This window comes from Hyaena hyaena, unplaced genomic scaffold, assembly GCF_003009895.1.
Source record: "Hyaena hyaena isolate Hyena2069 unplaced genomic scaffold, ASM300989v1 scaffold_93, whole genome shotgun sequence".
Classification (NCBI taxonomy): domain Eukaryota; kingdom Metazoa; phylum Chordata; class Mammalia; order Carnivora; family Hyaenidae; genus Hyaena; species Hyaena hyaena.
In genome coordinates this window covers 1,789,221-1,814,576 of record NW_024080724.1, presented here as the reverse complement: position 1 = coordinate 1,814,576, position 25,356 = coordinate 1,789,221, and the positions used below count along the sequence as shown (strand labels likewise).

Below are 25,356 nucleotides of genomic sequence, written 5' to 3'. Positions count from 1 at the left end.
CAGGCCCCCTGCAGCCCCACCTTCCAACACACAAGCACAGCTTCCAGTTAATCAGTTTCAACTCTGATTTTATTCCAATAAAGGGGTTCCAATGTTTTAAAGTTTGCAAACTACCCATCTAGTTTCGTTGCCTTCTTATTCAAATGAGGAAATAGAGGTCTGGAAAGTCAAGAGGACTTGCTTTGAGTCAGGCAGCAAGCCAAGGATGAATCCCCAAAAGGACCTCATGTTTCTGGATTCTCAGGCCAAAGCTCCTGCCATGTAGTACATCAGGGTGATGCCACCCCAATATTTCAGATACGGAACGGCCAGGCACAAAGGCAGAAAATGCAATTCCAAAAAGGATTCTAGAATGTGATGCCCAGGGGGAGTGGCATGTGAGTGTGCTGTAAAAGCTGAGAGGAACCTGGAGGAGAGTCCCTGAAGCCCCTTCCTTTCCACAGCCATGAGATTATCCTGAGAAGCAGCACCATGGTATAGAAAAGGTGTCGGCGGGGCCAGGTGCCCTGAGTTCTGATCCTTCTCAGAGGCCCTCGGACCTTGGGCAAACGCCTCTGTATCGGAGCCTGGTTTCTTCATCTGCAAAGTGGGAGGGACATCCATGCTCACCCTGCCTGATTTGCTGGAGTTGTGAAGTGGCCACAGACAGAAAAAGCGTTTTATGAACTTTAAGGATGAGACACAAGTGAGATCCCAGTTCTGACTTAAAATAATTTTAGGGGCACCTGGGTGGCTCAGTCGCTTAAGCATCTGACTTCAGCTCAGGTTAAGATCTCACGGTTCAGGGGCGCCTGGGTGGCTTAGTCGGTTAAGCGTCCGACTTTCGCTTAGGTCATGATCTCGCGGTTCGTGTGTTCGAGCTCCGCGTCTGGCTCTGTGCTGACTGCCAGCTCAGAGCCTGGAGCCTGTTTCAGAGTCTGTGTCTCCCTCTCTCTCTGACCCTCCCCTGTTCACGCTGTCTCTCTCTATCCTAGAAATAAAAAATAAAAAAAAAATATAAAAAAAAGATCTCACGGTTCATGGGTTCAGGCCCTGCATCGGGCTGTGTACTGACAGCTCAGAGCCTAGAGCTCTGTGTCTCCCTCTCTCTCTGCCCCTCCCTGACTCACACTCTGTCTCTCTCTCAAAAATAAAAAAAAATTAAAAAAAAAATTAAAAAATTTTAGTCACCCAGGGGAATCTATTTTTTCACTTAGATAAATACTTGTCTCACTGAAAGAAAAGAAAAGAGGGGCACCTGGGTGGCTTAGTTAGTTGAGCTTCTGACTTCAGCTCAGGTCATGATCTCGTGGTTTGTGAGTTCAAGCCCCGTGTTGGGCTGTGTGCTGACAGCTCAGAGCATGGAGCCTGCTTCAGATTCTGTGTCTCTCTCTCTCTCTGCCCCTCCCCAACTTGCACTGTGCATTCTCTCTCTCAAAAATAAATAAACATTAAAAAAGAAAAAAGAAGAAAAGGAAGGAAAGAAAGGAAAAGAAAGAATGTTAAGAAATGAAAGAAAAGAACAGAAAGAAAGAAAGCCTAATTCCTGGGTGAGGTCAAAACATCTCTAAGTAAAATGTATTCTACTAATACTCTAATCTCACAGCTCAGAGGAAGAAGCATTTGACCCCATTTCTTCAGTTTGATGTCCAGAAGCCAGGTGTCTACTGCTTACCTGGTTAGAGAATGCTGGGCTTGTTGATAAAGGGACATCTTGGTCCCCAAGCACCCAGCAAAGGGGCTCCTGAGCCTGGTAAATTGTCCCATCTAGAACTCCATCTCTCTCTCTCTCTCTTGTTTTTTTAAAATTTTTATTTATTTCTGAGAGAGAGAGAGAGACAGCGTGAGCAGAGGAGGGTCAGAGAGAGAGGGAGACACAGAATCTGAAGCAGGCTCCAGGCTCTGAGCTAGTTGTCAGCACAGAGCCCGACGCAGGGCCCGAACCCACGAACCGTGAGATCATGACCTGAGCCGAAGTCGGACACTTAACCGACTGAGCCACCCAGGTGCCCCTAGAACTCCATCTCTTTAAGGTGGGAAAAGGGCAGGAATGGAAAAGCTGCAGCCAGCTCCACACCCACCCTGGTATGCAGCCATGGCAGCTGTTTTGAGATGTTCTGAAAAGTAATGCCAAGACTACACTTCTTTATTTTTTCCACAGGGCCATCTTACTCTGGGATGGCAGGGCTCTAAGGGACACAGGTAACATCTAGTCCAAATGCCGCACTCCCAGGTCAAGAGACAAAGGCCCAGAATGGGGAGGGGACTCTCCAGGTCACACAGCAAGTCAGAGAGGAGGCAGAGGATGGAGGTGGGACTCTCTCCCTACTCCCAAAACACACACTAAGTCACAGAGCTTTGCTAATCAGTCACAGACAAATGAGGTAAAGGCGCAAGGCCACAGAGGCCTTGTTCCAGCCCCTTTAGAATTACAAATACGCCACCAGGTGACCTTCCCTGGGAGGGAGTTAAAAAAGAATTCTCACAGAGCAGTGCCTTTCAGAAGTATAAAAAAGCCACATGCAGTCTGGTGGAAACTTGCCCTGCTAAAAACTACATCTGCATACGAATCTAGTTTGCATCTAATTTTTAAAAACATACAAAAGGGGTCATCTACAGTTTCTCCAACTCTTCACAGGGGGAAAAAAAGGATCCATGACTTGACTTTTCCAACATCCTGTCATCAATGTTTCTAAGACCCTAGAAGGAAAGAGAGAAAAGGGTGAGAGAAAAGAAGTTGATTGCTCTGCCACAATCAACTGTATGGTAAATGGATGGTGGGGGAAACAATTTAATCTTATATCTTCCTGGCAAGGGGTGGTGCTGGTGGAGAGCAGAAGGGCCTTGGAGGTGTCCAAGAAGTACAAGTGGGATCACTGGATGGACATTTCAGAGAGACAGAATGCAGTTTAATACAAGAAAGAACTTTCAGCTACCAGGAAATCCAAAAATAGAAGTCTGATGGTAGTGAGCTCCACACCACTGGAGGTATGCAAGCAAGAGCTGGCCAGTACTGCATATTGTAGGGGGAACTGAAGAACTGGGTCGTGGCATATTCTTAAAATTCCATGGTTCTTTGTGGCTCTCTTTTGAAAACTCATCTATAATAGACTGAATTCATAGCCTAATTTCATTGTTTTTTAAATACATATATACTTAAAAATTGTGTACACATTTGAAACATGAAATATATATATAGACATACATATATGTACACGTGTGTGCAGGAAAAAAGTCCTGATATTTGATACATATATGAGAACATAAAACAATACATATACATAAAAAACATAGAATCAAGAGGGCAACTTTAAGAACCATCTCCTACCTGAATTCCTACTTGACCATTTCCCACCTTATATTTTCCTCCCTGTTTCCAGAAGTGCAAACGACTTCATCCACCATCCTTCAACTCTAACGCCACTTCCTCAGTGACATCCTTCTTTGTTTTTCCCCAGTCCTAAGCAGCTTCTCTGTCCTCACACGCCCCTCACTTCCTTAACACTGTACCCCTTCTCGCTTAATGCTGTTCCTTGTTTTGTTTTTCTGTGCCTCCCTACAGACCTGATGTAAGGCCTTGTACACAGAAGGTATGCAACCGTAGTGGCCTAATAGGAAAGACTATGCATTACAGCTGCAGCAAAAGCCAGCATCCCTGCCCTGGCTTCCTAGGATGGCAGCAGCATCCCCTACCCCGCTGATGCTGGGCCTGGCTGCACTTAAGCAGATATGACACCCGCCACATCTGAACAGAAGTTTAAATGGGACTGTGTACCTGGCTCAGTCTCTCGCTCATCCCCTCTGCCACAAAGAACGGACCCAGGCCACACCGGGGCTGCTCCTCCAGCTGGGTCCTGATATGATACACGGAACAGAGCCACAGCCAACCAACCGCAGCCACGACAAGGAATGTGAGCAAGACATAAACGTTGGTGGCTGTGCCCCAGCGGGCCCTGGGGGCAACGCAGCAGACGCTCGCTACTTTGGGAGCTTGTTTCCCAGGTTCACAGTCTGCCTGTGGGCAGGGGACTAACGCAAGCCCAGCTCTCACCCGGCAGACTGCGGGGACGAAGAGCCCTGGGGCCGGGGGAGATGCAGATTCTCCTGGAGACACACTGCTAAGCACGAACCGCTGTTCTTCCCCAGGTAGAACCTGGGGACAGACACACGGCCTCCTCTGCGGGCATGTTTTCCCATGGGTGCTGTCACGATGACAATGTCTGCTCTCTCTGTGCCCTCTCCAGGACTGGAAGGAAATGTTCTGTTCAGCTTCAGAAAAACAACAACTGGTCTTTCCCACCTATTGACACCCACAATGTTCACAGCTCCCAACTTGGCATGCCAGGAGGGAAGCCCGGAGTGGTATGGTGTTGACCTCCCTGGAGATGCTACCTGCTAGCTGTAACATGCTCCTACTTCTGTTTGGTATTCCCTCCCCGATTTACATGTTTTTCTTCTTTGTTGTCATGCGTCTTATAAGGCATCTCAGTCTCTTGTGACACAGGTGTATAACTACCGTAAATGACTTAGAACACGTACACTGCTCCATCACAGGCGGTCGTCCGGAGCTGGGAAGCGGGGGCCTATGTATTTACTCAGATCCGTAACAGTCACCGTGCCATGGGACTGGGCCTCCCCAACGGCGTTTGCTGAATAGCACAGGTACACTCCTTCATCTTCCTTCCTCAGAGGGTTGATCTAGAAATAAAACAGGCAAGTTTATGTAGTCATATACAGCACGGCAAAATCACTTCCTTGTTTCATTCCTAATGATGCGTCTGAATACTTACTCTTTTTCAAAATAAGATAGAGCACATTATTTCTCTTCTTGCCTCAGCTGCCAAAAAAGAGTTAAATTTTATTCTCTGTACCCTCTCTATGGCGGCTCTCATTTTATTTTATTTTTTTTGATATTTTTTATTTATTTCTAGGGGAGAGAAAGAGAGAGACAGCGTGGGCAGGGGAGGGTCAGAGAGAGACGGAGATACAGACTCTGAAATAGGCTCCAGGCTCTGAACTGGCAGTCAGCGCAGAGCCCGACGCGGGGCTCGAACCCACGAACCGCGAGATCATGACCTAAGCGAAAGTCGGACGCTTAACCGACTAAGCCACCCAGGCGCCCCGGCGGCTCTCATTTTAATGCCTCCTTTGCATTCCTGTCTTTTACTGTGAGCTTACCTGGTCCTTTTATTGAAGGTGATAAACATACATCACAAGAAAACACTCCAAGTTAAAAGAACAAAAATTTACTGACCAGGGAATGGCCTGCAAGTGTTCCCCATGGAGGCAGCCTTTACAAAGTAACAGGAGAGAGACCATCTTCTCCTACCCTTTCTTGTAATCAAGACGGGGAGGTGCTTGATTTGAAAAAGCCATGGACTCAGCTGCATATTGAGTCTCTGAGCTGGATGGAGACATCACCAAACCTTGCAGAGATGGGGGTAAAATGAGCTGGACACCCCCAGAGAGCAGCCTGTTCTCATGCCCCTGCAGAACAGACCCACACTGGCTCTCTCCTCTCTTGCTTCAGTTGTCAATCGTGAGTCACTGCAAACTGGCCAGGGGTTAGGTACATCATCTCATTTTGAACTCACGCTCATTGGGAGGGAAAGGGGGAGCATCGTTATCCTGATATTACAGGAGACTGGCAGCTAAGTCACAGACTGTTGGGTCACAGGGCCCTCCTCTTACAATTGTGGACACTGAGCCCAAGAGGTAGAGTGGCCAGCCTAACACAGACCCCCATTCTGTCATTCCCTCACTCTTTCAGACCACAGTGTTCTCACGACTCGAACTGCCACGTGGCCTAGAAGAGCCCTGGAGGGGGCGCAAACATGCAGTCTTCTTTATTGGCTAGGTGGTCTTGGGTACGTGTATAAATTAGTTCCCTATGGCTGCCATAACTAATTTCCACGCACTTAATGGCTTAAAACAACACACATTTATTATATTTAGGTTTTTAAATTTTTTTTATAAAAGATTTTATTTTTGGGGTGCCTGGATAGCTCAGTCAGTTAAGTGTCTGACTCTGGCTCAGATGGTCTCATAGTTTTGTGAGTTTGAGCCCCATGTTGGGCTGTGCTGACAGTGTAGACCCTGCTTGGGATTCTCTCTCTCTCTCTCTCTCTCTCTCTCTCTGACAGTGTAGACCCTGCTTGGGATTCTCTCTCTCTCTCTCTCTCTTTCTCTCAACATAAATAAATAGACTTTATTTTAAAAAAATAAAAAGAATTTAAAAAAAAGATTTTATTTTTAAGCAATCTCTATGCCCAACATGGGGCTTGAACTCATAACTCTGAGATCGAGAGTTGCACACTCTACCGACTGAGCCTGCCAGGCGCCCCTATATTTATTTAGTCTTGAATGGGAAGCAGGGGGCTAAAATGAAGGTATTAGAAGAGCTGCCTTCTTCCTAGGGATCCTAGGGGAAAACCCATTCTAGATAGGCTGCCTGGGTTCCTGGATTTGTGGCTCTCTTCCTCCGTCTTCAAAGCCAGCTGACTGGCTGACTTTATTCCATCTGCAACCTTAATCCCCTCTTGGATATAACATATCCACGGATTCCACGAATTAGGGCAGGGACATCTTTTTGGGGCCACAAATTCTGACCACCAATGAAGATCACTTACGCTCTCAGGGGTTAAGCTTTCCTCACAGTTACTGTAGGGTCCAACGAGAAAAGGGTTAACAACAGCTTTGAAATGTGTAATGTGCCATAAAAATAAAAGGGTGCTTTATTAGGGCCAATGAATAATAGCCAGTAATCCTAAACAAACAAGATACTCACCAAAATCCAGGCTGTGGCCTCGTGGTCAGAAGGGCCCCCTCGCACCTGGACAGCTATATTGACGTGGTCCCCAGGGAGGTCCTCTAGCACCTGAGTGCCCTCAGGAGACTGTGTGACCTACAGAGGACAGGAAAGCCAGGAGTGAGTTAGAAAAAGCATTTCTGCATAAGAAATGCACCACAGACATCCTTGCTGTCTTCATCTTCCTACTGACTCAAAGCCAAAGCCTAGCACCTCTTCCTCCTATTAAAAGATCAGTGGCTTTTTAACCCTAAGTGTATGTGCAGACAGCACCCCCTGCTGGACAGCAACGATGCGACACCATCACTGTCCCACAGAAGTGTCTCAGAATTTCATGGCCCTTCTCTGGGCCGTCGAGATAGGAGGACAACATATGCTGTGATCCAAGCCAGTCTCTCAAAAATTGATCTGCAGGAAGATCTAGTTTTGGACTAAGACTTGGATAGTCTTTCTAAAACCCAGATCCAGTGAAGTAGGCTCTAACTTCATTCCAGTGGATCTAGGTTAGATACATAGGTGAACTTTCCCAACCACTAAGTGGCCAAGGGAGCAAATGGCACAAGGAAGGATGGCACTCCCCTTCTCTGGGGACAGCTTTAGGGTAAAAGTTTTGAGGTGTAAACCTGGAGGTAGAGGAGTGAACATGTAACATATCTTTTTAAAATAGTGGCTTTACGTATAAAGACACATATACAAACACATGAGAAACTCCTCTCTTTTTCTTTCATTCTCTCCCTCTCCCCCTCCCTCCCTCCCTTCCCCCCCGCCACAGGAATTCCTGGACAGAAGTACCTTCCTCCACGTGATGACAGGGGTGGGCACGGCCCTCACCTCACAGGACAGGTATACCTGTGCCCCAGTGACGTTATGGACACTCCGGGGTGGAATGACCACCACAGGGGCTGGAGGAAGAAGACAAGGGATCACAAGCTTTACCATGCCGGGTTCCCAGCACCCACCTCTAGAACTCCCTACCTGCAGAGAGCCTGCTGGGACAGTCCCACCTGAGGGGGCAGCCGCAAAGGAAACCTCTAAGCACATAAAGAACACATTCGTGTTTCCCTCAGACCTGGAGGGATGCCTACACGTCTCCTCATCCATTGTCTTTGTTCTACCAACAGGAAAACAGGGATCTGGGGAGGAGAGGCGACTTCCCAAACCACCCGCCAGGTCTGTGGCAGGGCTCGGGTCTGATCACACTCCCGCCCAGGGCCCCTTCCAGGACCCCGGCTGCCATCTGCTTACAGCTCAACTCCGGTAGATGCTGTGCGCGCCCGGGGAGGGGCTGGTGTCACCTCACCAACACTGAGTCTTCTAACAGATGGGCTTTTCTCCTTCCACATGGAGGGCGGTTCAAAGAACAGGCCATGCTGAACAGCTGCACACACCGAGCTGAGACCCCCTGCGGGGCGGGTCCAGATGCTCGTTTGCATATCACAGACTCGCAGACTCTCGGGAGGCCTCCCTCCCCTGACGGCCCCCTCCCAGTGGGCAGAGCTGCAAGCACAAGCCAGAGGCGCAGGGACTGAGGATGCGCGGAGAGAGGGAGCTGCCACGATCATGGTACCCAGGCAGTGCAGCTCTAGGCTGCCAGAACATTACCGAAAGGGAAGGGAGGGTGGGGAGGGGGGGTGGGCTGGCTGGGAGGGAGACCACACAGGCATCCGAGTTAGAACTTCCTGGCTGACACTCCACACTGTCCTCCTCCCTGGGCCCACCACCTGCTCTGCTCACATTGGTGCTAAAAGAATCAAGTACAGCCACCTTGGCTTTGGCCTTCCACCCAGCCCCTCAATGGCCCACACTGCCTCCCCAAGCCTCTGCATGGAATGCACCCCTCAACTGCACAGGGGACGGCTCCTCATCCTGCAGGATCTAGAAGGTATGTGTCCTAGTCTAGAAGGTATGTGTCCTAGTCCAGGACCAGGGTGTCTGTACCTCTTTGACCTGCTGGAGCACAGCCTCCTGGCATCCAGGTGCTTCCATCTGGCCTCACTTGAACTAGCTGGGCCCATCCTGCATCTGGCCCTCGGTTTCTTGGGCAAGATGCAATGGTGGGGCCTGGGGAGGAAAATGCTCTCTGCTTGGGTTTACTTGTCTGTAAGATGGGGATAATTAATACCCACTGCTTGCAGGGCTCTTGACCTGATCTTACTAGGTGATGAGTGTCAGAGTAATGGTTCAAGTTAACAGGACATGTAATGGGACATCAGGAGCAGGTTTGGTAAGCAGATGACTGGATGAAGAAGCACATGGCAAATAAAGAGCAAACACATTCATTCTCTGGCCATCAAACTGCAGGGTCTATGCTCCTGGGGCTGAAGCATGAAGGAAAGGGCCCTCCCCTGCCTGGGTGAGGCTACAATAAAAAGGAGAGCAAGGAAAGGGGACTGAAGGCTACAGGAAGATCAGGGAGGGACAGGAGTGAAAAGACACAGAAACGAGGCTGCTCTGGCCTCTCCAGACAGACTTTGTCAAGCTGGTACCAAAGAAAAATATCTCTGGAAAGTTGCCTTAGAACCAGAATCTAAGATTGGAGGGGCCCAACTCCCCAAGATCCTGTGCCTGATCATCTGTGATGTGCTCATCTAGCATCTACTTGCATGCCTCCAGTGACAGAGAGCTCATTACCTACGGAGCCAGGCCTGTCCATCCTTGGACGGCTCCATTCCTAAGAAAGCTTGCCTTCACTTGGAGCTAAAACCCACCTCCTCATAACTCCCATGTGTTGATGCCTTTTGGAGTCCTACAGCCTCTGAGTGCTGCACAGATGCTGCCCTCTCCACCCCTAGGCTTCTTTCTTCCTTCTCAGCCTGATCAGCCCACTCCTTCAGTTGTGCCCATATGATTGGCCCCCAAACCCCATACCTCTGCCCCCAAGCCCCATACCTCTACCCACAACACTGAGTGTAACCAAAGGTCCCCCAGTGAACCAAGGTCCTAGGCTTCTAACATGCCCTATGCATCCCAGCCACCTGCAAACTGCCACAAAGAACCACACACACACTCCCACCTCCAACAGGGGCCCCATCTGCAACATGACAAAGAGAATCTAATTTATCCACCCCCTCTGGCCAACACCACCTCCCCGGAGCCCAGCCGGCCTCAAATGGCTCGCTGGGGGAACAATCAGAACCACATCTTATTCCAGAGCCCTCAATGGATTCCAGAGGGACACTCAATCAACATGTTTTACTTTCATTCATGTAAAGTCATCAATTTTAAATGAGGTTTCATCAATCCCTTTCAGGCCTAAATGAATAAACCGGTAAATCACATTTCAATGTTCTCTCTCCTCGAATTTCCCTCTCCCTCTTTTGAGTAACTACCATTAAGCAAGACTGTCTTGGAAATTCTGTCTTTGCTACTGATTTTGTGGCAGAAAATACCACCTCTATTACAAAATAGCCCCAGCTTTGGTTGACAAACTGACCCTGAAATTTGTATTTATTTTTAAATTCACATACAGCATGTTATTCCTTGCAGAGTGCAGCTCTAAGTTTTGACAAAATGCCTATGGTCACATAACCACCACCATAACCAAGATATAGAAGAGTCCAGTTATCTCGAAAATCTTCCTCATGCTGCTCTTTGTCATAGTAATCTGGTTTTAATATTAACACATCTGATTGTAAATTTAAAATATTTTTATCCATAATAGCTCTTCCTAATCAGCCATTGATGTCATTAATAGTAATAGTGGTAATAATGCCACCATCTGACTGAGAGCTTGCGGTGTGCCAGGCACTCTATTTTGCTGTGGAGCTAGCAGAGTTACCCAGGCTTAAATGATAGGGCAAGGCTTTGAGCCCAGGGCTTGGGCTCTGAGCTCTGTCCACACTGTCTTGCCTTCTACTTATATGACTCTTCCACATACACTACTCCTTTCATCCTTATACCTACCCTGCTAAGCAGGTGCTTTTATCCCCATTTTACAGATGAGAAAACCAAGGCTCAGAAAGATGAGGTGCCTAGAGGAGTGGGGACTCAAACTTAGGCACCCCAATTCCATCAACCTCACACTTATTTTTATTTATTTATTTTATTTTTGAGAGAGAAATCATGAGTAGGGAGGGGCAGAGAGAGAGGGAGACACAGAATCCAAAGCAGGCTCCAGCCTCTGAGCAGTCAGCACAGAGCCTGAACTGGGGCTCGAACCCACGAACCATGAGACTGTGACCTGAGCTGAAGTCAGACGCTTAACTGGCTGAGCCACCCAGGCGCCCCACCACAGTGATTTTTAAAGTGAAACGTTTGTTGACTGTTTCCATTCCAGAATAAGAAAGGGCTCCTTAGGGGTCGTGTTGAGGATCCTCAAGACAACCCCCAGGTTCAGTGATTTGCTAGGAGGACTCACAGAATTCAAAACAGTATTTTAAAAAAATGTTTATTTTTGAGAGAGAGAGAGAGAGAGAGAGAGAGGGAGGGAGGGAGAGTGAACACGTGCATGCAAGCGGAGGATGGGCAGAGACAGAGGGGGACAGAGGATCCAGAGCAGGCTCCACGCTGACAGCAGAGAGCCCGATGTGGGGTTCAAACTCCCCAACTGTGAAATCATGACCTGAGCCAAAGTAGGACGCTTAACTGATTGAGCCACCCAGGCACCCCCAGAACTCAGCACAGTTTTATACAAAGCTATGATTACAGTGAAAGAAGACAAAGCAAAACAGCAAAGGGAAAAGAGGCTCAGGGGGTGAAGACAGGGGAAACCAGGCACAAGCTTTCAGGAACTTCTCCCAGTGGATCACACAGGACACGCTTAAGCCCCAGCAGTGAATGGTGAGAACATCCCTCTCCCAGGGAGGCTCACCCCTTGCCTGGGATTTTTATTGGGGGCAGGTCCCCTGGGCACCTTCTGCTCACTATGACCAAAATCCCAGGGTCCCAGAAGGAAAGTAGGTGTGCAGCATGAACCACAGTGTTGGTACAGTTTAGGCACAGTGAGCCGCCCTCAGCAGTTCTGCAAATGTCAGGAATCCTCTGGAAATCCAAGTTCCCAGACACTAACCAAGGGTTAATCTCACCAGCAAGCCTGTCTAAGGATACAGTCTCAGGGCTGCTCTGTTTACTCTCTTCTGCACAAGAATAAAACCCTCCAAACATCACCCCAGGGAGTGATGTAGAGATACTATTAAATGGCTGATAGATCCTCTACACTAGCAGGACATTGCCAATCCTACTGTCCCCAAGGGCTCACTCAAGTGTGGTGCTGGGGTGCTCAACGTCATGACTACAGGCAGGATGAACCCAGGTTCAAATCTTGTCTCTGCTACACCCCAATGCTGTGACTTGGTCTCAGTTTCTTCTTTCAAATGGGCACAGGGGCCTGTTCGCCCTCCTCTCCTCCTCCCCTCCCCCTCGGCTATTGGGAAGGACAGTTACAAGACTATTCTTTAGTTGCAAACTAAAAGACTTCCCCAGAGAGACCCAAGGACTTGGCAGACTGTGCTACCCCAAGGATAATCTCCTCCAAGTGCCTTGCCTGCTCCAAAGCCCCTACTGGCCTCTGGGGAGCAGGCCTACTGGTGGGCTTTATCTACCCTGAGGCTCCAGAGGCCATGCCCATAGTCCTCATCCTGGCGAGCCTGGGGCACAGCCTCTCCCCTCACTGTTGCCAGAGATGCCACACTCTGGGAAGAGCCAGGTGCTTTCTACCTGCATTTGACAAGGGTGACACAGATTTCAAGAGGGAGGACGGCGCCTGGTGGGTCCAGTCGGAATGTGCCAGCTTTGTTTCTCTAGATCTTTCTTGCTAAACATTTGTTTCCTTGTGTCCATGCCAGCAACAGCCCTAGAAATGCTGGGGTGGCACAGATCCACCGCTCAGGTAACAGAATAGTCGCCCACCTGTGCACCCACTGGGTGTGGCAAAAGAGCACCAGGGGAAACTCAAATGCCTGGGGGTCCAGGTGCCAACCAAGGGAGCTTCCGCAAGTTGCTAACCATTTCCTCTTTGTCTGCAAACAAAGACAATGACTGCTACCCCACATCCTCTGGGATGAAGGGAGGGAATGGATGTGACTGAATTATTAACCATGTGGGTCTGTACAAATGAAAGGGTCCATACTATTATTTTTGTGTGTGGTGATCCGTCCCCCACCTGGTCAGCTAAATATGTCCTTGATGGCTAGAATGAAAGATCTTCCCAAATGCCTCTGAGGTTTATTCAAAGTTAACGGTGCCAAGGAAAGAAAGAATATCAAGTCGTCCCCCAGGACCCCATCTGCTTGTACAAAGAAGTGCACAACCAAAGAGTTTAATCATCAACGTACCGAACAGCCCTGATAATTTATGCTAATAGTCATGTTAGGATGTGGAAGGAGAAACAGCTTAATCCGGCTCCCCGCAGCCCGTGCCTCAGACCCCCTCCCTCTGCATGAAAGGCTTTTGAGCACGAGGCCCCTCTTCTTTGTCCCTCTCACAAAGTGGCATTTGCAGCCTCTCCTGGTTACCTGGTAACACGCACCTCACAGACTGAGATTTCTAAGTGGAGCCTGAATTTTAACCGAGGTGAATTTTCTAAGATTCAGGATCTCAAGAACTCACTGAAGCTTCAGGGGCTCGGTGCCCTGTTGGGTATTGGCACGGGGCCCTGTTCCTATCTAATTTAGCATTCAAAACATGCTATTCAAAACCCGCTTTCTGCAGGATCCCCACCCCCTCCCAATGTTAGCAAATGGTCAGGGAGCACACATGCAATAATACAGCCTTTTAACAACAACGCCACGCCACCTAACAAATGAGAAACGAAAACAATGACTTAGTACAGAATGAAGCTTCATCCCTCAGCCTGGCACTCAAGGCTGGCGATGCCCCCGCCCCAAACCTCTCTGGGTGTCACCCACTTCCCCAACCATCCCCCTGGGTACCTGCCCAGCAGGCCACTGTTCACACCCATCACAGGACTCCCTACCTCCTCATAACAGCTCTTACCTCTGTGCCTAATTCATGCTGAGCCTTTCTATCCCTGCTTCTGTGCCCAAGAATTTTCTACCAGTCCTTCAGAGTTTCTCTCGGGTATTTCCCCTTCTGTAAAGCTACCCCTGTTCCTCTCTGGGGCCATCACCCAGTGCTCAACAGAGGAACCAGCAGCAAGCCTTGGGGCGAAAACAGGACAGTGGATCCAGACTGAGAAACCCTTGTGACTCAACTGTAGCCAGTTTGCAGCCCCTTCCTAATTAGGTGACCAGCGGGCTAGAGGTGCATGGCTCCATCTGAAAAGAGCCAAGAGGGGCACCTGGGTGGCTTAGTCAGTTAAGCGTCTAACTTTGGCTCAGGTCACCATCTCCCAGTTTGAGGCCCACATAGGATTCTGTGTTGACAGCTCAGACCTTGCTTCGGATTCTGTGTCTCCCTCTCTCTCTGCCCCTTCCCCCCCCTTAAATAAATAAACATTTTTAAGTAAAAAGCCAGGAAAACCCAGCTGGAGCCCTACCTCAGCTAAGAGCTAGCCATGCAGCTCCAGCTAGTTCCCTTTGGTGGGCCTCAGTTTTCCTTTCTATTAAATAGGAGCGAGGTCTGGGCAGGGTGGTTGTGAGAACCGAGTAAGAAGATGGGGTGCAAGAGCAATTCCAACAGTAGAGAATTATTCATATGTGGGAACAGGGTAAGTCTTCATTCAGTGTGTTAATCAAAGGATTGCTCTCGCTCTTGGGCATTTGGGAGAGTTTCAGAGCATGGGAGGAAAGGACAGAGGTTAAGCCTCCACAGGGTTTCCAAATGCCCCTCCGAGTTATGTGTAAGAAGACTTCCCACACTGTGCGGAACCTAATAGATATTTACAGAGCTCTCGTTCAGTGGAAGTCAGGTGCTCGCTACTGAAGGGTAGGTGAGAGCCGAGGAGGGGTGATTTTATTAACAGTGTTGAGGGAGAACAGCTGCTGCCATGACTTGGCCTATTTCCCTTCCACCGGGATCCCTAGGGGCATTGTTAAAAAGTGCCCCTGCTACGTCTTCTGAATAAAGGATGACTTTAGGGCAGCACACAACGAGTGTCACCCTCACTGGCCAGGAAAGTTTCCCCCGTCTACCCTTCATGCTCACCAGGACACCTGGGCAGGGGCCACACAAACACTTCAGGACAAGAAGAGATGGGGAAACAGTGCCCAGGTCTGTGGCAAATGATACACCTGCTGGTGGGGACGGAGAGCTAAATTCCGGGGAGGCCCCATGCCTGTCACTAATGGGATCATTAAAAGCAGCTTCTGAATTCCCCTCCTTTTGGCTCCTTGAACATCTTGACTCCTGGGGCTTGTGCCTGGGGTGGGCCTCAGAGCCCCCTAGATCAGAGTGGAGGGGCTGTCACATTTACTTGTCATTTGGTAATTTTCAATGAATTAGGGGAATGGGGTTTCCATCTGCCATCTGGCCGCACTCTGGTAACCATGGCAACCACCACCTGCCTGTCTTAACACTATCAACTCCTGTCCTGAAAGAGTAACCGCAGAGGGTGTTGGGGTCCTGGATGCTGGTCAGGCTTTACTAGTCACCCTGGATGTGTCCCCTGACACCCTGGGTCTCATTCTCCTCTGCATAACAGCAGATTTGGTCTATGTGTCTTCAAGGAACAGACAATCACTCTAGGGAGAAATCATCTGAGACCATCAGCACCGGTTGGATTCTAGGGACCTGGTCAGCATTTCTTGTGTCTCCCGCATGTGGAGTACTTGTCTGGAGACAAAGAGAACTGGCTGTGAATTAACTGCTAAGAAAGCAGATTGTAAAAAAGGAGGATTAGGAACTAGAAGGGAGGAGACAGGACTATTTAATGCCACACGGCAGAAACAAAGGTTCAAGGTGGAAGGGGCCTCAATAGTGGTTTCACAGGGCTGACTCAGCCCAGAGAGGGCTAGGTACCATCCCAAGATCACTCAGGGAACCGGCAGCAGCATGGAAGCACCAGCCAGCTCTTTCCTCCACCGGGCACCCCAGCCAGGAGCAGCCACCGGTGACTTTCCTGTGCTCAGGGGCTACCTCACCCCCCTCAATGGGCAGCACACTGTTTTTGTTTTCCGGGACAGGAGATTTCCTGTCTCATCCCCAACAACCTCCTGAGTCTCCTGCACTTGAGTGCACCTACCAGAAATGCTTGGGAAAATAATAGTAAAGTCATTACCCTGACTTGGGCATTTAGGTCTAGACTTGGGTCTCCAGCCCCAGACCAGAGCTCCAAGCCAGGCTCCTTGGAACATCCTGGCCACAAGCTCACTCACCTCAACCCTCCACTGGCCCCTTCAGGCAGTGTAGACAGGGGCAGTTCTTCAAAACCTAATGGGGCAGAAGGATGCTTCACTGGGCATATCTATACTGATGTTTTTGGTTTATTTTTGTTTGGGTTTTAAAAATGATATATAGCGGTGGGCAATTTTAGATGACTTTACTGTGATGTTAATGAACTTTAAGTTTCCAGTTACCCAGCAATGAATACATTTCGATTCCTTGACCCTCCAAGTCATATAAGCCTTAGACTCACAAAACCCAGGTCTCTCCCTGATGGCACCCTCATCTTTTCAGAGCTTAGGTCTCCAAAGGTCTTACCTGTCCTGGGTGGGAGATCCCTCAGGTCCTCCCAGCAGGGCCCCAACCCTGGTGTTCTGGCCTAGTGATTCCTGAGTCTCCTGTCTGGACCTCCTCCTTCTCCAGGATCTTTACCTTCTCTGACTCTCCCTTTAAAAACCCCACCCTGGCCTGGCCTGGTGCTGGACCTGGGGGGCTCACACCCAGCAGGGTGCCTCCTCCCCAACTCCCAGTCTGGTGGAGGCGACCATGGCAGACCTGCACATGACTGCAGGACTTTTGGTACTGTACTAAAAGGGACAACAGGCTCACCAGAATTCTGACCAGCCTGGGGACTTGTATCTCCATGAGCTTGGTAAGGAAGGGTGCAGGATGTGGATTCCTGTCCCAATCTCCTTCTGTTACTGCTTCCAAAGGAAAAACTGAGGCTGTCAACCACTGGCCATTAAGGGATCCTTCGTCCCACACTCCTGAGGGTTGGGGGGGGGTCCCTCTTCTATCCCAGCACCGCGGGGCAAAAGTCATACTCACCAAATTCGCAGGAGCCATCACGCACCTTGTGCAGGTGGCCGGGGTGCGCGCGGGGCGCGTACCGGGCGCGCAGGCGCAGCGAGCAGACACTGGGGTAGGAACGGCCGTCAGAGCCGCAGACGGCGCCGCGCTGCGCGCACACGCAGAGCCCGGTGCCCTCGGGCGCCGCCCCCGCGGCGCGGCTGGCGCACACCAGGCCCGGGCCGCAGCGCGCACCGGCCCGCCCCCCGCAGCTTGCGCCCTCGGCGCCCAGGCAGCGCGCGCAGCAGCCGCACTCGTCGCGCGCCGCTATCCCGGGCGCGGGGCAGCGTGCGGGCGCCGGACAGTGCTCAGGCCGGCACGGGCCGCACTCGGGGCGCCGGCCGCCGGCGGCGCGGAGTCCGAGGCCTGAGGCCAGCGGCGGCAGTAGCAGAAGTAGCAGCGGGAAGACCGAGGGTGAGCGCGGCATGGTCTGCTTCGGGACGGCACTGGCGCCTCTGCTTCGCGCAGCGCTGGGTTTCGTGCGCGCCGCGCCGCCACCCCGCCCGCCCCGCGGCCGCTGATTGGCCGGGCCTCCACCGCGGGGCGCCTCAGCCGGCTGCCCGGCCTGGGACCGGAGCCGAGGGGTGGGCTCCCGGCTGCCCCAATTCCCAGCTGGAGTGACGTCCCGATACCTGCTCTCCTAGACCCATTAGGTTCTTGGGAGGAAACAGACCACTCCAGGCGGGAACTTGCCCGAGGACGCTGTGGTGGCGCCGGGATTGGGTGTACGGTGTCCGATTCAAAGCTGGGTCCAGCTGTCCTGTCCCTTAATCCTCCCACAAGGACGCGCTACTTTATTTTGCGTTTAGTAGGTTTCAAAGTTTTATTTTAATAAGGGAATCCATAGTTTAAAATTTCAGAGTTTACAAATGGATACAATGATGAAAAGAGTCTCCTTTCCACCCTATGATCCAGTGATCCACCCCAGCCTCAAGAGGCCACTCATTATCGGATTCTTGTGTCTTTGCAGAAATTCTGCATGCCCATTAAAGCACGTATGGTTGCATAGCTCCTTCCTTTAAACACACAACGCGCGCGCACGCACGCACACACTAGCATGCCCTGAATGTTACTCTGCATTAAGTTTTTCCACCTTTGGTATTTCCCATAGTTTCCCTACCTCTTACCATCTCTGAAATAGGGCTTGTACAAACAATGGAGCATTGTTTAATTGCGCCCCCCCCCCCCCCATGATACTAAAGTCATGGTATATTTTACAGTCGAAAGTGACTTTGGTTGTGATGAGATATGGTCATCTATTTGGGGTTGACCTCAGACCTTCAAACTTTGCACAGTGTTTAACTGCACAAAACCCGCAGGTATTTAGTCAGTGTTCAATCCTTTTGTTACTACAAGTAATGCTGTGATGAATGTCCTGGCTCACGAGTGTCAGCATATCTGTGGTTCGTGGACAGTGCATGTTGGAAAGATATGGTAGCCCAGGTTTTTGTAATCAGATATTTATTCATGTGGCCTGTGCTTGAAGCCAGGCTCTGTGTATCCTATCCCTGGCCTACTCAGGGAACCCACACAGGACACCCTTAGGAGTCCTGATTGCTGGAGTTTGGTGTGTGGCCAAATGAAGACATTGGTTGGAGGGAGGAACTTGCTGACCAAGCTGTATGGAAGGCTCTTCCTGCCTTCACACCTTCATCCTCATCTGCCCTGTGCAGTTTTTCCTTTCTCTGAGCTCTTAGAGATGGAGGGGCCTTTTAGGTTGTTGTCCATTTCCTTTAAAACTGCCTGCAAAGCCCATAGCCCAGTAAACTCTGGTTCCCAGAGTGCCAATTAACACTGTGGGCGACATCTGCGGGTCTCATGAGATTATGGGGAAAAGAAGGGATGAGTTCCCCTGGTAGGGAAGGGGATTGAGGCACCTGTGATGTCTGGCGGGTGGTGAGTTCCTGTAGTGTGAATTTCTACCTTCTCTGCTCACAGCTGGCACACAGGGGAGGCTAGCTCGTACCGCACTTACAGGGGATGCATGCATACTCAGAAGCTGCTAAAGTGGGTGTCAGTGTCCCAGTCTGAGGAGCTAGGGTGGCGAGAGATTTCTCCATAAATGAACCATAGACTTGAATCTCAAGCTTAACAGTTCGGCCATTCATAGAAATCCCTCATCCAGGCTGGGAGAAAATAAAATCCCTGCCTCCAAGCCCCTGGCAGGCCATTCCAGAGCAGAGAGAGGGGTGGGTTTCCATGCAAGGGAGGGGGAGTTATAGAGGGACAGATTTCACTTTGGTACTGTGGAAGAGGGAGCATAGTCAGATGTTGAAGCCAGCTCTTCAACGATGGAAATTTAGATGTGGGGCAGCCAAGATATGACAGAGGACTTGCCCTCCTGTTGTAAATAACTGTAACACCCAGAAAGGTTAATACAACAACTGTTTGCAGGTACTGGCCTTGAATGGGGATATCTGAGTGGATTCAAATGAAGGAAATGAAGTTGAGAATCTTGAGCCTTTGAGTTATTCTAAGCCTTTTTTAAATTTTTTTCTTCCAGTGGAAGCAGCTTACCAGTTATGTTGGGGGAGATTCACTTTCCCCTGGTTAAGGATCCTGTGTGAAGTTACCCAGGGCTGTTACCTGGCAAGGCAAACCCTTTCTTTTCAGGACCTACCCCACCTGGGGTGCCTGGGTTGTTCAGTTGATTAAGCGTTGCTTTGGCTCAGGTCAAGATCTCACAGTTTGTGAGTTCGAGCCCTGCATCAGGCTCTGTGCTGACAGTGTGGAGCCTGAAGCCTCCTTCTAGTTCTGCATCTTCTTCTCACTGTCCCTCCCCCACTCATGCTCTGTCTCTGCCTCTGTCTCTCCCCAAAATAAATAAGCACTAAAAAAAAAAAAAAAGACCTACCCCACCTGCCTTTTGTGGCACCAGTTCCATGAGCTTGAGCAGGGCAAATACAGAGTCTAATCTGAGAAGATAGAGTTTTTATACCACAAGGATGTCAAGATTTTGCTAAATTACATTGCAGCAACTTGGGGGGCATGTGCAGGAATGGATTCTAAGAGTGAAAGACCAAAGAGGACAGAATATAACTCTTGATTGAGTTGATGCAGGTGTTCTGGGTTCAATGTGTTGGTTGGTGTAGCTGGAAGTGACTCTGTAGTTTACTTAGCTGCTTACATGAAACTGAGGCTTAATGATGACCTGCAGTTAGTTGAGATACCAGGGAGGACATCCTGGTTTCGACTCACAGGGATCTTTGGCATTGTCTGGCTGTCACAGTGTCCCTAGGAAAGAAAGAGTGAGCATCCTACTAAACTGTTACTTGCTGCGTACAGTAGGAACACTGGTGTCCAAAAGTTGATTTGAATCACCACGGTGTCTTATCCAGTTTTCAGACCTAATGTGGAAGGAGAGGCCAGATCTCTTTACAGAAGGATGCTATACAAATTCTACAAATCCTCCTCTAAGTCCTCCCTAGAAGGATATCTGACCATTTACTAGGGTGGCTCCCTGTAGCCCACAGTCAAAGGGAGGGGAGTGACAGCACTCAGGGCCCACATGCAAATCACAGCAAACCCCCCTGTGGTTGCTTCCCAGGTCCTGCATAGAAGAGACATACTTGGCAACTAGCAGAATCCCAACATGAGTTCTGTGACGCATGGAAGCAGGGCTATTATAAGAGGCAGGGCCAGGGGAAAGCCCCTTGAACTTTACCTTTTCACCCAGAGAGTGAGCAGCTTCCTCGTAAATAATTGAAGGCAATGTCACCTTGTCATTGGGAGGATTCGTTTTCTTAGAAGACCACACAGCCTCATCTCACTTGAGGAAAGCATTTGTCTCCTTTTAACATGCCCTTGGCTCTGCTCCTTTCAAAGTAATAGTATGTCATTATCGTGCGGAGAAACATTCAGTCTCTTCCAGAGCCAGTGTCAACATAAAAATGTACAGTTGACCCTTGAACAACACGGATTTGAACCATGCAGATCCACTTATATGCAAATTTTTTACAGTATAGTGCCGTAAATGCATTTTCCTTGTGGTTTTCTTAATAACGTTTTCTTTTCTCTAGCCTACTTTATTGTTAAGAATATTCAATACACATGACATATAAAATATGTGAGTTGACCATGTTATTGGTAAGGCTTCTGATCAGCAGTAGACTGTTAGTAGTTAAGTTTCAGAAAGCCAAGAGTTCTATGCAGGTTTTCAACTGTATGGATGGTCAGTGCCCCTAACCCCTCCACGCTGTTCAAGGGTCAACTGTAGTCGTTTTTGTCTTATTCTCAGATGTCTCCCTGTTGGGGAGAGGGAGATGGTTTTCTGTTCATCCTGCTGCATCACATCCCTAATTTGTAGATTCATAGATTCATCTTCATTCAGCAATCTCTCAGAGGGCATGCTACTGCTTGCCAGGCCTGTGTGGGGTGCCGGGGGTGGTTAGATGAGTAAGCCAGGTGCTGTGTGCTCAGGAAGGTGGCCTCAGGAAGGCAGATTGGAGGCGATTTTGTGCAATAAATGCTGTTTCAGCAAAGTGCTTGGGGAAAATAGTCCACCTTCTGGAAAACGTGTTCCCTACACTGAACCTTGAGCAGCCAGTAAATGCTGTCTAGGAAAGGAGAGAGAGGGAACAGTGTGGCTGAAAGCATGAAGACCAGAGAGAACATGGCACAGTCAGGAATGAGGAGACGACTCAGCCCAGCTGAGGTGCTGTGGAGAGTGCGGAGGCTGGAGAGGTCAGTGAGGGCCAGATCACTGCCTGGCTCAGCCAGCTGAGAAGCTTGGAAACATGGAATCCAGGCCTGTAGCTCAAGTCTGTGTTGCTGTCTGTGCTCAGGTCTGTGTTAAAGAAGGACACTTTAAAGGTGTGGGCTGGGAAGGGGTAAGAAATACGCACTGAAGAACCAGGGGATAAGTCTTTGATGAACGTCCTCCCTGGTTCTCTGTTCTCTTCAGCATCTTTTCCCAGAGCTTCTACCAAATGCAAGGTTTGTGTTGTGGCCACCTGTGCACATTGCCACCTGGTGGAAAATGCAGGGATTGCAGACCTAGCAATAACATCCCGCATTCATTAGTTCACTCTGTACTTCCTAATGATTCGAATGAACCAATGTGCTGAGATAAAGCACTCTCAGTTAGGAGGAGAGAACAGAAATAGATAGTCACTGTGTGCTCAGAGGTGTGAGTCTTACTGAAGCAATGGGGTTTTTGAGGGAGACCAGGCAGGGCTTCACAGAGGTGACATGTGAGCTGGGTCACGTAGGGAAAACGGGTCTTTAGAGACCCTCTCTGACATCCTCACTTTACAGAAGGGCATGACTGCAGCATAGGAAGGGAAGAAACTTACTCAACGTTACAGAACCCTGCAGGGCAGAGCTGGGGTGGGGACCCAGGTCTCTGGGTGTCCTAGCCTACACCTCCTTTCCCAGTACATGGTTGGCCTTCAGTTTAAATGGGTCCCCTCCTGATGCTATAGAAATGGCATTTGCTGGGTGGGATCTGCTGCTCTGGGCCAGCCCTGTGCAGCCCCTGCCCAGCACGCTGTCCTAGTCTGCCTTCTTGAGCAGTATTCTCATTGTCTGCATTCCATCTGCCATCAATTGCAAGCACCAAAACCTTCCTCAGGGAGGACATGGTGCTTGAGCCAAGATCTTGGCCAACATGGGAAGAAAGCCCAAAGTACGTCCCTAGAGAAACTATCCTCAGAGACTGGCATACTTCTTGGCACACAGGTGCTTTGTAAGTATTGTGACATGAATGATTGGGTGAGGGAAGTATTGCCGGATGGTACCTGCGAGGTCAGTCCACATCTCTTGTGGACTTATCCAGAGTTCAGTCTAGTCCTGGAAGATAAGGGCCGAAAGTCACAAAGGTGACCGCCCAGTTAAGGAGTTTGTCTTTATTCTGCCAGCAGGGGGAGCCAGGCTCATTTGTGACAGAGAAGGGATGGGATCGGACTATAGATTTTGTTTCATTCTTTTTCAAAGTGAGAAAACTTGTCCCTGGTCAAGGGTCATACCCGCTCCTGAAAGCCATCATTGTTACTTAATGAAGAAATTGCCTAGATCATCTGGATATCTGGGTTCTTCTGTTTCTAAATTTAATAATTAAGCTGGCCATATGTCTTTGGAATAAATAAAGGCTGTTCTGTGATAAGCTCCCAAAGCTCAGGCAACAAGCACGGCCTTTGTGAGGCACTGCTGGATTCCCTTCTGTCATGTCACCAGAACCCTGAACCCTGCTAAATACACGGTTGCAAGACAGTAAGTCTGACTAACCTGGGTTCTTTCTTCACTCTCTGCCAACCGCAGGGCCATTACATGGCTCCTGGGAAGAGGTCTAGTGGAGTGCTGTAGGGCTCTGTTCTATTCAGGGCTTTTATCGATAACCTGGATGAACTCAGCAGAAGTATCTAAAACTTCAAAAGGGATAGATGTGCATTGATGTGCATTGGATAGAAGAAACAATATTTGGAAAGGTTGCATACGTTAGAATGGTAGAGGGAAATCAGATGTTGAAATGCTCTGCAAATGGATGTCAAGTGCTTTGTTTAGATTCAACACTAAAATGAAAAAACATGAGGGAGGGTAAATTAAATATATCACCCAGGGTTGTGTCCAGGTTCAAAGGGGTCATGTCTGGAGCATCGTAATCCCTTAGAAATGGGTCCCTATTACTATGGAAGAAATTTTGCTGAACTTGAGCATTTTAGAACAAGTGTTTTAGATTTTCTCCCACTTTAAAGTGGCTGCCTTCCCAGCCTCCCTGGGGCAGTTGGTGGCAACTCAATAATGACCCTTCCTTAATAGTCTAAAAAGAGAAATTGTAGAATTGAGAGAAACCACGATTACAATCCAAGAATTTAAAATAGTCATTTGAAGCACAGGCAATGGAGCCAGGAAACACCTGTGGGATGGGCTCTCCCGGAAAAGATAGTATCTCCTTGTGTCTGGAAGGAGAGGAGCTTTGCAATTCTTTTCTCTGAAGCTTGTGGCATGAATGCACCAAGAACTGATTCTTCCAGGGAAGGAGAGGGCCTGGTTTTCGAGGAAACACATTTCCAGTGTTTCTTTGTTTCTGGACATCCAATAACAGAGTTATGTGGGACCCGGTCCTCATGTTCTCTGACTTTTTAATTTTCCTTTCATTATTTTCAATTTTGAAAATAAGCATTTACAAGGCCTCTCTTGTATCCCAGAGGCATTGAACCAGATCTAGTCATGGCTTCAAAGCCACTATGATCTATGAGGGGAGCTGGGACTCAGACACAGTGATCTGTCATGTGACTGTATACTCAGCACCCAACAGAGAGTAGGTGTCCCCAGATGGCTAAGGTTCCTTGAGTGCTTAACGTGTGTCACACACCCTCCTAAACGCTTTATGGGAACTCGCTCATTCAACCTCATATGACCATGCAGCATGAATACCTTATCTCAGATTACACTGAAGGTCAGAGAGGTTAACAGTAACTTGGTCAAAATTATCCAGCTAGGACACAGTGGAGCTGACCCCAGAGTATGCACTCAGAACCCCTGTAGCTGACTGCTTCTCCACAAATATGTGTCGCATAGCAAAGAAAGAAGGCCTCCAGTGTGCCATAAGAGAGATGTAGACCACACCAAGAGAAGTAAGAGTGCACCCTGGTGACTGGGAAACACTTGACACCCAATATTATGTGTGAACTAGGACTTACTGAACAAAAACGATGGTGAAGAAGGGGGAGAATATGGTCAGGGTTGGAGTGAAGGGATCAAACACATATGGCCTGAACTTGTCAGTCATGGTGTCTGTTTGCTACCTGCATGATCCTCAGTTGATCAGACCAGGGGTGTTATGGACTGAATTATGTCCCCCCACCTCCAATTCATATGTTGAAGCCCTAACCCCAGTATTTTAGGATGTGTTTGAAGATGGGGCTTCCAAAAAAGTAGTTAAAATTAAAATGAGGCCATTAGGATGGGCAAATCCAATTTGATTTGTGTCCTTCTAGGAAGAGGAGATTAGGACACGGAGAGAGAGACACCAGAGACACACATGCACAGGGTGGAGGCCTCAGGACGGCATTGAGAAGGCAGCGCTCTGCAAGCCAAACGGAGAGGCCTCAATAGAAACCAAACTTGCTGACACCTTGATCTTGGACCCCTAGCTTCCAGAACTGTGAAAGAATAGATTTCTGTTGGTTAAGCCCCACTGTGTGGTGGTATTTGTTATGGCAGCAAAGAAATAAAGGGCTGTAAGACTGAACCAAAGACAGAAGAACATATGACCTACCTGGGGGTAAAGATAAACTGGGACAGAGCTTTTCTGTTAGTGGTTAGAACTGGTGGACCCTGCAAGGAGGGGATAGAAATGGAAAGGATACTCATCAGCTGTGGTGAGTTGAAGCCATGAGAGAGCAGAAACCATAAAAGAGCAAAGGCGCTGAACCATAAAGAGGTTGAAGCAAAAATGCCAAAGGGGAGAGAGAGATGAGAAAGACGGCTCAGCCAAGGGCAGGGAGGAACCAATACCAAGAGTGGCTTTAGTTTCCAGCTCGTTCCCAGTCTGGGTCCCA

The 25,356-nt window shown here is 49.2% G+C and overlaps 1 protein-coding gene across 1 annotated transcript; it reads right to left on the bottom strand.

Moving 5' to 3' along the window:
• Positions 1 to 4,527: 4,527 nt before the first annotated feature.
• On the bottom strand, positions 4,528 to 17,282 carry IGFBPL1 (insulin like growth factor binding protein like 1). The gene is made up of 4 exons (XM_039234768.1): positions 16,835 to 17,282; positions 7,580 to 7,689; positions 6,767 to 6,883; positions 4,528 to 4,677 (listed from the first exon to the last, which is right to left on the bottom strand). The coding sequence occupies exons 1-4, from the start codon at positions 17,280 to 17,282 to the stop codon at positions 4,528 to 4,530; spliced, it is 825 nt and encodes a 274-aa protein (XP_039090699.1).
• Positions 17,283 to 25,356: the final 8,074 nt, after the last annotated feature.